Source organism: Vollenhovia emeryi, unplaced genomic scaffold (assembly GCF_000949405.1).
Source record: "Vollenhovia emeryi isolate VEMERY1.0 unplaced genomic scaffold, V.emery_V1.0 DF939255.1, whole genome shotgun sequence".
Lineage (NCBI taxonomy): Eukaryota > Metazoa > Arthropoda > Insecta > Hymenoptera > Formicidae > Vollenhovia > Vollenhovia emeryi.
Genome location: NW_011967111.1, coordinates 320,247 through 334,936, shown reverse-complemented (window position 1 = coordinate 334,936; position 14,690 = coordinate 320,247). Strand labels below are relative to the sequence as shown.

The window sequence follows — 14,690 nt, the reverse complement described above, 5'->3', positions numbered from 1 at the left end:
AGGCGAGATTAAAAAGTAATGCGATTCACTTGGTTAGTGGGTCTCGAGCATCGTGCTGCGAAATTGATATGTGCGCTGTTAATGAATAAATTACGAGCATCCTATTTTGCATATTAATGGTTCCTAAGCACGGAAATATTTCGAGCTGCATCGTCACTCTGAATCGTTTCGCGGGCGCCGTTATTAATACTGAATCGTGGACATAAATAGTAAATGGATCATGTTGGAAATCTGGATCGGAATATAAAAGACAATATAGAAGATATATAGAGTCATTAAACTGTGACATTATGTAATAAGAGTCCACTGTATGAGCGAATGGGGAAGAGTATCAATATGGAAAGCGGTATGAAAGTGTGAGAATGAAAGCATAAGTTAAGAAGGTATGAGTTAATAAATTATAAGAAGTGTAGATGATGCATTAATTAAGTGAGTATATAGTAAGAGGGCAATCTGTGATGTATTTGAAGAAAACGTGGGCGTGCATTACATCGAAATAGTATCACAATGCTAAACATGCACTGAGAAAAATGTCCGATTAAATATAATTGGAGAATCCAATTACATAATAACAAACGGATATATCCGATTAAATTGTATATCCGATGGAAAATGTGATCGGTTTTTTAATAAAATTTCATCGGTAACTGCATTTCATCGGATTTTTCTCAGTGTGAGCATTACAAAGTTGCGATCAATTGGAAATATGTTAAAAGTATTCAAAAGCATCAAAAGCAATCTGTAATGACAAATAGTTAATGATGACTATAGTGACATATGTTAAATATAATTATATCAGATTGTAGAAGCAATATTAATTTTGAATATGTATTAAAATATATTTATATATTTATTGCATCAGCATAGGATTAATAATAAATTTTAGAAGAAGTATAGTTATGCGATTATTTTTTTTAAATTATGAATATACCCACAACGTAATTATAATAATGTTCAAAGATATTGTAGCAATAATTATCTCGTTCAAGAGAAATTTTATGTGATCAAAATTTAAAATGTGAATAAAAAATTTGTTTTAATCAATACATAATTTTGTCTTAATATTATTAAGTTTTGGAATTTTACTGTGACAATTTTACTATTTTATTACAAAAAACCTTAGTGCCGAAGTTTAATTTTAATTCGTTAATTATCATAAAGGTAGTTTTTCAGACGTAAGTAATCGTTAAAAGAGCTACACATTGATATCCATGTAGCGACAGCAGGTAAAAAGGATTACAGGTAAACTGCATTGAAGTACAAACTCACGATCTCATGGACAGTGCATTAGTTGAATGAGCAAAAACGGTTCCATCAGCAAAAAGAGGAGGGAGAGAAAAGATGATTGAAATAAAATCTTAGTTGCCGATGACTATTCTTATCTTTTCTGTATTCCCATTCACCTGTTATTACACATCAGTTCTTTCACCCACGCAACCTTTGCGCAGACTCTACTCTGCTCCGATACTATCACCCATCCATGAGGAACACCCCGTAGCGTCGTCGAATCAGTATAGCGGGGAGCGCTTAACGCGATGCTACTATGCAGTACATTGTGTGGAGCGCTAACCGCGTCTTTCGGCACCGTCGTGCAGATTACGATCTTCTTACTGCAGAACTCCAATATCTCGAGAGTGCTCGCGTCCATGCCACCGGGAGCCGGTTAGTGCGATGCATTTTTTAAGTAGTTGACCGTGGAGAAATCTATATATCTGTATAAATCTATATAGAAAATATAGACAATAGTGATAAATGTTTCTCACGTAGAGATATACAAACGCATCGTTTCGCATCGTTTTACATCGATATTACAATGCTCACTTTTGTACTTAGATTGCCTTTGAGACTTTGCTTCGTTTTGCTTCTAATCTTACTACATTTTTTTGCGTTTATTTCTCACTCTTCGACTATTTTTCCTCGGTGGCAGAATTATCGTACGCCGTGTCTCGACATTTCGCTTTTCCGTACTGTACGTTTATACCTTGTTGAAAAATTATTACACAAACGAGTTTACACGCCACGTGAATAAGTCGCGTATTTCACAGCGCTGGTATCTCGCGGTGAATTTTACGCGGGTACAGGTAGCGTGTGTGAATCAGCCAGCGGCAGATATACGTGGTTCCACGTGCTCGATCGATTCGGAGCCGTTCTTTCACATTGTGATACACGTGCACGTGAAAACACAAGTAGCGTACTGCGTGTTCCGTGATCTCATTTCCGCGCGGGGTGCGTTCTTCCGTGACCTTGTTGTCAATGGGCTACCAGCTCGCGTTATTCGAAATTGAGCCGACTGCCAGACGAGGCGCCAGTCTAAGAGACAGCTTAAGTAATTCAGCGCTCTTATGCAGGTGTGCGCCAGGTAATCGATATTATTATCGGCATGCTACATACGCGAATATGGTGCTACTCTGATTGTGATGAAACACCAATATTTGCTAGATGAGCTTTGCCATAATTTCCTGATGGTAATATTTAGAAAGCAAAGCTTCCTCTATGGGGAAGCAAAGATGTGTAAACCGTAAAAAAAATAGATTTTTCTTAAAACCCGTTGTATTAAGCGTCATTACTCGGTGCATGTCGCGTAGTAACGTCAATGCAATATTCGTGAATTTACGGGAATACCAACGAGAATGCGATGGAATGAGCAGCGCGGCGTACGGGGGTTAATAGCGATCAATTCGGCTCATTCTCACCATAGGAACTCCGTTTTCTATTGATTTAACACTACCATCACGTACTAAAAATACTTGAAGGTATGCCGCGTGACTGTGGACTCTGCGTATATATGGAATGATTGAATGAAGTTCTTCAACGACAAAAGTAGAATACACGTGTGCTAATGCAGTTTATGCTACATTTGTAAATGGACCTATTGCATTCTCTCAGTCGTTGGTGACATCGACGAATTTGAAGACAGGAATAAATTACTCGGTAGAAGTTGCGAAAAGCTATGGACGTTCGGATAGGTGGAACTTGAACAATATTTCCGTACCGGAAAGTCAAGCGAAGCGTGAAACCAGGTCGTCGTAACAACGCGAAAAAATTCCGCGAGGAGAATAGAACGCGTTCCACGTAGTGTCATAATTGATGGATAATTTGAGCGGTGGCCAGTTGCAAAATCTGAAATTGTTCGATGCCCAAAATCAGTTTTACTCCGAGAATCCTGCCGTTAAAATTGATCAACTTCTTGCTCTGTCTTAGGTCCGATTTCACCAACGTTGTTCAACTTTAGCTTAGCTTAATTCGTTCTTTGTCACTTTCCAACTGTTACTTTAGAAAGAACCAAACATGAATTAAACTAAGACTAAAGTTAAGCGACGTTTGGCGAAACCGAGCCTTACTCTTTTTACTTAGTCGTAGCCTTCGACCATTAACGTGTAACGATAAATATAAAACTTTCAGCTCGAGAGAGTACGTTACTCCCCAATTGTTGAGATTCTTAGAATGACATGATAAACGCGACAACGGAGATTAGTTTTGATTTGCAGTTCCAAGGAAAATAATTTCGCCCATGTGAATGGACTGTACAACTTTTATGATGTTCAATCACGTGATCGCGTGATAAGGAATCACCATCTTAGTCCTCCTTATTGTCGCATTTATTATGATCGGCTCATCCTCAGCGGTGTCGTGACATCGCCGATAAGTCGCATGACGGCCGGTCGTTGGCCCCGTCGACGAGGTACCTCGTGAAAGAGCTTCCGCGTACAAACACCCGTGTTTCCTTGCCCTTTTTGTCTCGCAGAACCTTTACATGAGCTTTCATCGATACACCACGAGACCCTTGAATTTTATAACTCACGAAAGTATTCATCGTAATCGTAGGACATTGAGAATTCATACTTTATAGAAGGTACAATAACTGGAGATTACGTATTAGGGTAGCTGGTTCATTGACATCCAAAGTACAAAGTTATAGAGACGGCAAGCGAAGTCAATTTTGTAATTTCAATAATGAATGTTCCATTATACGTTCGTCGTACATTCCGTCCTCAATTGGACCTTGAATTTTATAACTCACGGAAGTATTCATCGTAATCGTAGGACATTGAGCACTCATACTTTGTAGAAGGTACAATTCCAGATTACGTATTAGGGTAGCTGGTTCGGTGATATCCAAAGTACAAAGTTATAGAGATGGCAAGCGAAGTCAATTTTGTAATTTCAATAATGAACGTTCCATTATACGTTCGTCGTATATTCGTCTTCCATTGGACCTTATACACGTAACAAAGTCACAGGAAACAATTTTCGCTCGTGCACAGAAGACGAAATTATTGTGATCGAACATCTGCCGGGACGGCGGGTGCATCTTCAAGATTTCTTTTGGACCGGCTTGGAAGACGCGCCGCCATGGGTGGATCCCAGTCAGGGTTTAACTTATTACGAGACAAGGACGATCGTTCACACTGTCACAGTTTATACCCCGACCGACGAGAAGGGCCCGTCAGACCCCATATCCCCTCATCGTCCAGATAATTACAATCCAGAATGCGTCACGTGCATAGAACCGACGCCTAGGTTGGACGACGATGACGATCAGAGCATCGGGATCCTTATCGGAGATGACCCAGGCCCAAGGTAGGTTAATTGTCGCAGGATAATATACTCTTTTATACTTTTAATCTCACATATTGTTAAATTGGAGAATGCACAGTATCGGCGATAATTGAGAAAAAGATATTTTGATAAATAGATTGACGATATAAATATATCTTTATTACATCAATCTATATAAATATCGCTTTGCAATGTTTAGAGGTGTAACAAGGAATGCTAAATTTGTTCCGATAGGTACTGGCTGTTGACGGTTCTTCGACCAGGTGAAGCCGTACCACCCAAAGTCGAGCTTCGTTTAGCTCGCTTGTATCGCGCCGCATTTTCCAGACAGCAGCAACGACATCTTGGTCTGCTATCGACGGATCCACGGTCCCGAAGAGACGCGTTGTTACGCAGTTTTATTAACCGAAAGGTAAAATATTCGTTTAGGTGCTAATTCTATCTATTATTCTTATTCTTTTCGATACCCATAGAACGCACAAGAACGTCTTGGAGCTTCGTCCCAAGCGAGAGTCCCGCGAGAAGAGATTTCCGCAAATACAACCGAAGCTCAACTATCCGAATTAACGGTTGGCACTGTCGATAGTTCTTCGACTCGCGTAGAAACTGAAACGAGCGTTCCAAGCTTACTTGATGACAAACACTCTTCGAACTTCTCGCAAATCAAATCCATGAGAATGATTGAAATCCCCAGGCCGAAAAAGATGTTGCTGCCGACACTCGACACCGACGCAACGAACGATTACGAAAAATCAACAAAAGACGATTTCGCACTGAAGAAGATCATGAAAACGTTGAGAGGAGAAGCAAAATCGTTGTCCGCACAGAACGACGAATCTATAGCTGTCGATTCAACGCGTCTCGGCCCCGGTACAATCGACGATTCCAGCAAACAATCGCCACCAGAATTGACGTCAATTCCCTCCTCCGATTCGAAATTGAATACTGACAACGTCTTCAGAAGTCGATCTAACGATACCGGAGATACGAGTGTAATACGCTCAAGATTGCGTTTAGGGGATGGCGCGATTCCGGGGGTCGTGAAAGTTAGAATGCAGAATACGAGCGTTATCGAGGGCGGTGCTATGAGATTGATCTATTCGGTTCATCTCGACGGCAAGCCCGTTCCTGCTGAAACGGCCGCGAGAGATATGGCGCTTCTCTCGCCCCAGGAAGTCGCTCTGGAGCTCGGTGCACCGGTGATTATTCAAAGCGAACGTAAGTAAATGGTAATCTGATTTTCTTAAATTTGGTATAATTGTAATAAAAAACAAATTGTGTGTCACGTTCTTGCGTAGCTTATCTGAAGGAGAGTAGACCTCTAGCTCTGTCGAGGAGGAGAGATGCGTGGCTACTAATTGGTGCCGCTAGCGCGGGTGTCGTTCTGCTGATTCTTGTTCTCACTGGCTTGATCTTGGCTGCCAAAAGAAAAAGGGCACACAGCGCCGTTGTTGCACCGCCAAATAAAAGTATTCTTAAGAAGGACCGTGAATACGCAGCCGCGACGTCCGGCCTCGATAACGCGGCGTTTTCAACGTCGGAAACGGAAATCAAGGTGAACAATACGGCTTTTACTTTATCGTCCTGACGAAATAAACGGCGCGAGTCAGCACACATAGAAATTTCTGTTGTGTGAAGAGCGTGCGATAGAAACGACAAAATAAACAGCCAGGGCGCATCGTGTGGAATTGCAGAATCTCGTACTATTCTCAGTTAAGAAATACTTCATAATTTTTAAAGTTCTTTTCTTGCGTGATAAAGATTACGGGGTATTATGGGGAAATGAGCTCGGATTAAAACCATTGCGGCACGCGAACGAGCGACGAAACGACGTCGGAAATTACGAGGGAAGACAATTCGGTTCTCCGATGCCGGGACAATATTGATTCTAACAAAACAGTAGTCCCACTCCGCCGAGCAAATTCTTACTCTTCGGATCGTATATCATCGTTCCTTATGCGACCCACCCCTGCTCGCAGACCGACGGTACCAGTCAGCGGCAAACTCCGCGGACTTTATCCCGCACTCCGATCACGCCCGACACGCCCGACAGTCTGGACTTGGGTATTCACGAAGTTTCCAGCGACGACGACGACGAAGAACCGAGGAAAACCCGCAGATCAGTCCCCTGGGGTACTCAAGAACACGCGATTAAGAAAGCAAGGTGATCAATCAAGTTCCTGACAATCGGAGCAGAGACGACTATCGTTTATATATTAAGCTATTAATATTAAACTAATTGTATAATTAATAATTAAATGATAAAATGTACATGCGATAATTGCATACTTTATACACGGAATATAGAACGTCTCATAGAAGAATGACGAGAACAGACGCAATGGACCGACCCGGATCACCGGACTCGTTAACCGATCATATAGAGACACTGGAGTCTTTGGAGAACGGTTACGTGAAACATAAGGAAGAATCTACCGCTTCGCCGCGATCTTATTTATCAATGCCATCGTGCAAGCAATTTCCTAGTATGCGCAGCGTAGAACCACTGTCGAGAGTGTTGGAACCCGTCATGGTAATTTTCGAAAAATGAGCCCACTCACGTGCGACATAAATTCCTAGTCACGTTTGGTTCTAATGAGAGATAATACGTGCTCTAGGTCAGGCACTTAGACATCGATTCTCCCGAATTAGTGCATCACGACAGAGACGATATCGACGACACTTTCCTCGCGAGAACGTCGAGCGCCTCGAAGGACCCTGGAGCTGTAGGGCCGATCGTTTGGAATCTTAACAAGCAGGTGTTCTCCACAGAAGGTAAACACATTGCTTCTTCGACTAGGTTTACTATTAATATCTGAATACTCGTATTAGTTGAAAATGCTCCACCAGCGACACCAATGTTTCTGTCAACGTCGATTACGAACGGATAGGTAGAAGCGTGCGAATTATTATAATACAAAAATACGGCAAAGCACACCATGCGTTCGCAATCGACTATTTCGAAATATATGAAATTTTCGTTTCTTCACACAATCTCTCGAAAGATTCAACTACTCTAAAGGTAACGGTGCATCCGAAACGGATATCGATGGAGTGTACCGTCTACCATCCGGACCCGTGGGCCGCGCCAGAAGGAGACTCCACGAGTTGCTCGAGGACTCCTTCAGTCTCTTCGGAAGCAGAGACGTCAAGATCAAAGAGCGGCAACGGTCGCCGCAGCCGCCGATCTCCGTTGCAAGCGCAGCGGATACGCTCGCGGTATTTTCGGAGGCCAGAGGCAAATCCGACCACATCAGGTACATATCCTTCTTCCTCTTCTTCTTCTAACAGGTAATTACAGTTAATAAAGTTGCTACATTATCAAATATACGCATTCTTTCATTTTTGGAACCAGCGAGAAATAAGACCGATGTTCATAGTCAGATCTTATATTCAAGACTGCCTCAAGATTATCTTTAGATACTCCGTAGCCAATGAAATGTTCCGTGCAGCATCTTCAGATAAATTCAAGACGGTCTTGAATATAAGATCCGACTATAAATACCGGCCTAAATGTCCCGAGAGACACAAGTCATTATAAAGTGACAAATCAACTTGCGACATATTTTATTATACAGGGTGTTTCGGATAAGGTGTTCATCCGCTCGTATACAGGTAGAGCGGGTTAAACTGAAAAGAAAAGTTATGTACCATTTTGTAAAATTCCCAGTAGTTATCGAGTAATTAATTAAAACGTCTGAGCGAATGAGCGCGAGGAAAGCGATAGGCCGAACTTGTCAGATATTAAATGGCTTATTTGCTTGGTCTTGTATATCGGTGAGGGACGAGCAGTGAGCATCATCTGAAGCTCGCCGCTCGCGGCGTGACAACTTTTTTCCGGTGCATCGCTCCACCTCCCGCTATCCAGACCAGACGCCTACCGTTGCTACGAGACTAAACAAATATGGCATTTAACGTGCTCGCTCGAGTCCGGCCTACTGTCTCTCGTGCGTTCATTCACACAGATATTGTTATTTGTTACTCGAAAACTATTGCGAATTTTACAAAATGGTACATAATTTTCCTTTTCAGCTTAATCCGCGCTACCTGTATACGAGCGGACGGACACGTTATCCGTGACACCCTGTATACACACTACTTGTGTGTTACACAAATAAAATTGATCAAGTAATAAAAGTTATTTATCAAGTAATAAAAATATTCGTGCAATTAGCCCAGCAGCAACGCCAACGATGGAAATGAAGACACGACCTCGTACATCGTTGCCACGTAAAGGTCTGAACGTGGAGGATATCCCAGAAACTGGCCAAACTGAATCTGTTCATTCTCGCGGTGCCTGGGGTTCAAGGCCACTCAGCGCGGGTCCGTTCCACAGACCGAACTTGCCGGAAGTGGACACCAGACGTATATTAGCGGATAGCAGACTACCACCGGAAGATCCCGCGGTACCTTTGATCGCGTCAATCAAAAAGGAACTTGAAAAATTCTCGCCCCAGTAGAGCTCACTAACAAGTAAAATAGAATGCAATAATCAACTTAAATGCTCACGAAGTGATATGTTAAATCTTAAGTCTGAGGACGGTGTAAATATTCAAATCAAATCTTTTCCACAAAATTTTGTAACTCGACGTCGAAGTTTTCCATTATATAAACTGTAACGTAGCAAAAAGCAGAACATTTTAGATATATCATATTTACACGCATAAATATTATAATAAGAGATGAAAAATAAATCATGTCATAGTTTTGCTGTTACAAGTCGAAATTGTGCCACTTTAACTTATTAATCAGTCACTGTATATATCATTACATTGAACATAAAATGCATTTGCGAACTTAATACAGTACAATCATGGATAGAAAGTTTGACTGATTAAAGTGTAAAAATATTATTATGAACTCCTGTGACTGATCTGTTCAACACACGTGGGAATATACCTGTAACTTAGATCAAATATGTAATAAACTTATATAATATGCAAGATAATCTAAAAATATATCATTACGTTGAACATAGGATGCAAACAATTTGCAAACATAATGCAATACAATCATGGATAGAAAGTTTGGCTTGAATAATAAATTGGTATGAACTGCTGCGACTGATCCATCCAACATAGGCATATATCTATAATTCAGATGAAATGCACACACAATAAACACTTGTATAATATATACGTATAACCTGATATGTGTGTATCGTTTTTATTTCAAGACTATTTTATAAAATAACAGTATAAAATAGATATACAACGTATATACACAAGTGTAGCGAATGATAGAATCAAGAATCGCTTATTCAACTGACTTTCACTACTTCCACGAAACGATCGTTATTACAAAAATCTTTGTATGTGTGTGCATAGTGGAGCTTAAAATCTGGATATTTATTTGTAAAAAATTGTATATACTCCGGATGCGTAGGGTCAACTTCCACAAAGAGATGCCCGCCGGGTTTCAACGCTTTGGCAGCGTATTTTAAGAGCGGCTTGATCACTTTCAGCCCATCGTCACCGCCATCCAACGCCCTGATATCCTCGTAACTACATAATAAATTTATCATTAATTATTTACACAGTGGAATTCGAAGTTTTCGCAATCTCACTTTGTGCGTTACATTCTTATCTCAGGCTGTAGCTCCGGTATCTTCTTTGTTGGCACGTATGGCGGATTACTGATCACAAAATCGAATAATTTGGAATTCAAATCGACATCACCGACGCCATTCAAGCTACTCGAAACTTCGATACTACCATCCGACTTTAGGGTCGCATGTAATACTGCGATTTGCTCTGTTAAGTTCAGTTTGCTCCGATTTATCATCGTCAAATCGCAAGCGTGCGGGCTCGCATCGATCGCTGTGCACTTTATCTAGAAAAGTATTATATATTATTTCGCCCATCTTTCGTTCATTATTCTGTTACCTTTCGTCAGGTTATTCTTAGCAGGATACAAAATAGCCCAGCAAAATGATCATTTCACGTACCCTTTTACAAGCGTGAGCGAGAGCCAGCGATATCGCGCCCGAGCCGCAACCGATTTCTAGGACCTCGCAATTGTCGGTCTGCGACGAGCTCAGTCGTTTCAACACGAAATCCACCAGTATTTCGGTCTCTGGGCGAGGAATAAAAATCGGCGGCACAAGCTTCACGGTAATGTCTCGGAAGTCCCATTCGCCGATAATGTACTGAACTGGCATCCTGCAAGGACTTGGCGTTCACAAGCGAGCGCGAAGGACTTCGCGCAGTTTGATCCAGTATAAAGGTCGTACTCAAGGAATCTCTTACCTAGACAATCGACATTCGCACAACGCCTCCAGTTTTTCAATTTGACCCGCATTGAGAGGGTCATTTCTGACACTCAAGATATCTATTATCTGCAAGTAATAAGAAAGAATTAGAGCAATTTTGCACTTGTTGATTCTGCTGGAGTCTAATGGTAGATCTTCACCAGAATCAAGCTTTAGCATATTTTTGGCAAGGTATATTTGTACTGTCTTGCGATAATATTCCAATATACATTTGTACCTCCAACTTTGGTGTGCGACAATCGTAAAATTTGTAACAAGTAGCTTGTCCAAGTAAGTAATGCAAAAGGTATGATCAAAAAAATGCGCACGTCATAAAATGAATCAATTATTACCATGCGCTGAATGTCAATAATCAATTACGAATGAGACAATAGCGCGATTGCCGATACCTTCTTGGTGCCTATGACATGCGCCACTATATGCTCTATCGATTCCACCGGCTCCGGTATGCCTTCGCTCTCAAATCGGCGACTCCACTGATCGATGACATCGCCGATCGTACATTCACGCGTACCCGAAACGAGTAAACGTCGCGCTGGATGCCTCAACGTGACACCGTTGAGATTGTCATTCGTCAAACATTGGAAGTAGGCGAGTACAGCCGGCTTATTGCAGACAGTGCGCGTCCTCAAGACGTTACGACACCACATGATGCTTCATTAGATTTTCTGTGGAATGCAACCAGCAGAGTCAATCAGTTACTGACGCTGCGCCGTCAGCTGATAGGTTGTGAGACTTGCGAGAAATCGTACGTACGTGTCTCTTAACTTACACTATGGTTGTACGTGTACAGAGAAACTGCTGCCAGCTGGCGGCACGAAGAAACATTTGTCGACAATAAATCAAAGATATTAATAAAATAACTTAGAAGAACATCAGAGTAAGATGCATTGAACATTGTAGAAAATCAATGAATATAGCGCCAACTATAGTTTTCGTGCACGACTATAAATAGGTATGGAAGGGTAGTTTTGTAACATTACGTTTCTAACGTAAAATAGTTTTGGAGTACTTTGTACTGTTCAAATGTTAATACATCCTTTTTTAAAATAAACTATATAATTGTACTTTCAATCGTACTATCATCTTCATTCCTTGATTATTATTAAATCGCATCGTTGTGTCAAACTCAGAACTACGAGAACTGCGATTCTTTCCTCCATCAGATCTACAGCTGGTTCAGTTCTCCAACCGACTGACGGTGAAATCACTCCCTTTCTCCGTGGCAGACCAGAACGCGGCGGCTGGGATCGGAGTCAAAGACCTGGGCCGCTTTAGAAGATGCCGCTAAAGCCGTGTGCTCCGCCGGTGGATCGAAAGGTCTAAAAACCATGCACGCATGCGCCGACACTGGTTGTAGCTGTCTGGAAAAGAAGGGTGCTGGCTAACAGGCCGTTGTCTGGCCGAAGGCGCTGGCAGTCGCCACCGGCCCCGCTCCCAATTCATGACTGCCATGACAGTCCTCCTCCGTGTCGCAGCGAGTGAGAGACCGAGTCGTAGTTTAAACGCCGTTTAAAGAGCGCCTCTGTCGAGCCTCCTCCCCCGACTGATGCAGCGTACTCGCGTCGCAGCGAGCGTTGCACCGCGAGGAGGTCGACCGAGATCCGACCTCGGCCGGGCCGTCACGGTGCTGGTGCCGCAGCGGACCAGCTCTTGCGCCTACCACCGAGTCACCCAGGCGCGGCCTTCCTAGGTGCGTTGATCGTCGGGCCGAGGGTCCGAGGTAGAATCGTATAAGCGAGAGCGCGCGTCCAATACGAGCACGCGTCGTGGTGGCTCGTGGCGAATGGCGGGTGTTGTGGTGCCGTTGATGTGACGCATGTCTCGTGCCGCACGCACGCACGGCTTGCTCCGCTCGCTGTCACTTCTGGAGCACGAGGAACGCCTGTGCGGAGGATACGTGTCAAAACAACGTACGACCGGCAGCCTCCACGCTCCACGTTCTCCACCTGGGTTCGCTCGACCGATGCGCCTCGTCGAACCCCCCGTAGGTAGGGCGCCTTCGCCGATCAGGGCCAGCGGAAGACGAGAGCACCGCACGCGCTCGCAGCCGAAGCGTGAAGCGCGGCGAGTACGCGGCATCGATCGCGGCGAGGCGGTACGAGACGTTCCGTGCGACTCGCTGAAAAGGTCGCATACTTCGGAGGACTCGCTGCTGTGTTGCACGTAGCCTTTGCCAAAGGTTTCTCGGCGAAGCGCCGTTGAGCCGCCGAGGTACTTTGAATCTCCGGACACTTTCAACGGTTGTCGATTACAGGAAAACGAGTGGGATTTTTCGAGAGACTCGTCGAACAAATCCGAATCCTCTTTTCGCACCGCAAAATTTTCGCTGGTATCGGCAGTAAAGCTTGCGGTGCGCGCGAACTCGATTTACGTACACGCGAATCGGAGCAAATCGGGGCATCGATCGCCGTCGGGATTTTCGGAGCGGTTCGCCGAGGCGAGCCACCGCGTGCTCCGAAAAATTTGCCGGCTCCGAGCGCGCCGGCTAATCGATCGGCACGCCTGTAGATTCGCCGGCGCGCCGACAGGATTTTCCGAGCCGCCCTTGAAGAACGAGGAACGCGAGGAGCAAGGCGTGGTGGAGAGCGAGCGTGTGTGGTTTTCGTTATTCGCGTTAACGCCGGCCACCACCAACGTCACGCGCGAGAATAGAGCGTATGATATATTACGTCCTTCGCGGGGATATTTTTTTGTCACCAATCTGTCGTTCACTTCCACGCGATAGTTGAATGATGTAAGATCGACGTTTGCGTAATGCACTTCCGCGTTGCCCCGATTACATTTAAATTATCTCCTCCCCGGCTGCTGCGTGTGCACGCGGGACTACACAGGAACGTGCAATTAAATCTGTAGAATGTGTGCGGTTTCATTAGCGCCGGTTAATTGTCGCCTTTCTAATTTTCTACGCTCCCGTAGACCTCGGGACGCGGCTATGACTTTTTAATTGTCTTCCGCGAGACTATGCAAATAAACGTGTAACGAGAGTGCGAATAGTCGCGCGACGCAACGCACCTCGCTGTTACGCGCGGAAGAAGAATGAAGGAAAAATTGCAGCCTCCCCTAATTGAATCCCAAATCAAACGGCCGATCGTCAGCTTCGCGTTTTCACGCAATGAAGAACGCGCGTGTCGATAATCGTTGAGGTGTAATCGGCTCGATAATGCACAGCCTCGGCGACTTTCTTTATTTCTGCTGACTACGCGGCGGCGTCACGCGATGACGAGGAGAACGCGAAGGGGAGCGCGTTCGCGCGTTTCGCGCGAGCGCACGGTGCAACTCGGGAAGGAAAGAGGACAAGAAAAACCCCTTCGCTCCTCGCGGTGAGCGAGGACCGAACGCGTGCACCGAACAACGGTTGCGTTATCGCCTGGCTTCTCTCGCCAGCCGCGTCCGCGTCCGTCGCCCCCGTTTCCGCATACCTCGCGGTATCGAGTCACATGCCGGAAGCAACTTGCCCGGCCATGAAGAAGCGTTTCGGGGGGTTCACGCCCCTGCGTACGCGTGCACCACGTCACCCGGCCTGACCTCCGGCCCGAGACTGGGTCGCCGACCGCGCGGGTAGAAATTGGAGAACGTCGAGGAGGAGATCCCGGAAGCGCGCGATCACACATTCTTCCGCCTTAGGGTCGGAGCATAAAGTGACGGAGTAGCTTACGGCAAGACGTAAGTCGTAAACGAAGACAGCGCACGGGCTTTGGCGTAAATGTAACGTCGCTTTGTACTCTGACCCTTATTCTACGCGCCGAGCGCACTCCGATCGCGATCGATCAAACCGATCTCCGATGGTTCGTTACAACGAAGTACAAAGTAACGTAATAGCTTTTGGCAAAACGTAAGTCATTAATGTAGATAGCGT

At 44.4% G+C, this 14,690-nt stretch overlaps 3 protein-coding genes across 9 annotated transcripts in view; 2 read left to right on the top strand and 1 right to left on the bottom strand.

The window, feature by feature from the left end:
* Positions 1-1,297: 1,297 nt before the first annotated feature.
* LOC105559768 lies at positions 1,298-9,707 on the top strand. Of its 4 annotated transcripts, none has more exons than XM_012008322.1 (10): positions 1,298-1,662; positions 4,266-4,581; positions 4,795-4,972; positions 5,034-5,778; positions 5,859-6,115; positions 6,540-6,724; positions 6,868-7,093; positions 7,179-7,335; positions 7,566-7,851; positions 8,735-9,707. In XM_012008322.1, exons 1-10 carry the CDS (start codon positions 1,536-1,538, stop codon positions 9,018-9,020), a joined length of 2,763 nt encoding a protein of 920 aa, XP_011863712.1. In that variant the 5' UTR covers positions 1,298-1,535; the 3' UTR covers positions 9,021-9,707. The 4 variants fall into 4 exon arrangements, with proteins under 4 accessions (XP_011863712.1, XP_011863714.1, XP_011863715.1 ...); XM_012008324.1 differs by having other exon boundaries at positions 7,566-7,817; positions 8,735-8,852; XM_012008325.1 differs by having other exon boundaries at positions 1,370-1,662; positions 7,583-7,851; positions 8,735-8,813.
* Positions 9,705-14,690, bottom strand: part of LOC105559769 (hemK methyltransferase family member 1-like) — a 14,181-nt gene continuing 9,195 nt past the window's right edge. Inside the window, exons 1-6 of one of the 4 annotated variants that reach the window (XM_012008327.1) lie at positions 11,588-11,869; positions 11,221-11,499; positions 10,809-10,897; positions 10,508-10,721; positions 10,139-10,392; positions 9,705-10,064 (exon numbers count right to left, since the gene is read on the bottom strand). In XM_012008327.1, the coding sequence (XP_011863717.1) occupies positions 9,821-10,064; positions 10,139-10,392; positions 10,508-10,721; positions 10,809-10,897; positions 11,221-11,481 (1,062 nt within the window). In that variant the 5' untranslated portion in view covers positions 11,482-11,499; positions 11,588-11,869 and the 3' untranslated portion in view covers positions 9,705-9,820. Of the gene's footprint in view, positions 10,065-10,138; positions 10,393-10,507; positions 10,722-10,808; positions 10,898-11,220; positions 11,870-14,690 lie in introns of those variants that run through there. The other 3 variants (XM_012008328.1, XM_012008329.1, XM_012008326.1) reach the window with 3 other exon arrangements.
* Positions 12,219-14,690, top strand: part of LOC105559770 (unconventional myosin-XVIIIa-like) — a 56,677-nt gene continuing 54,205 nt past the window's right edge. The window contains exon 1 of the mRNA XM_012008331.1: positions 12,219-12,524. The gene's annotated coding sequence lies outside the window, so the exon portion shown is untranslated. The remainder of the gene's footprint in view (positions 12,525-14,690) is intronic.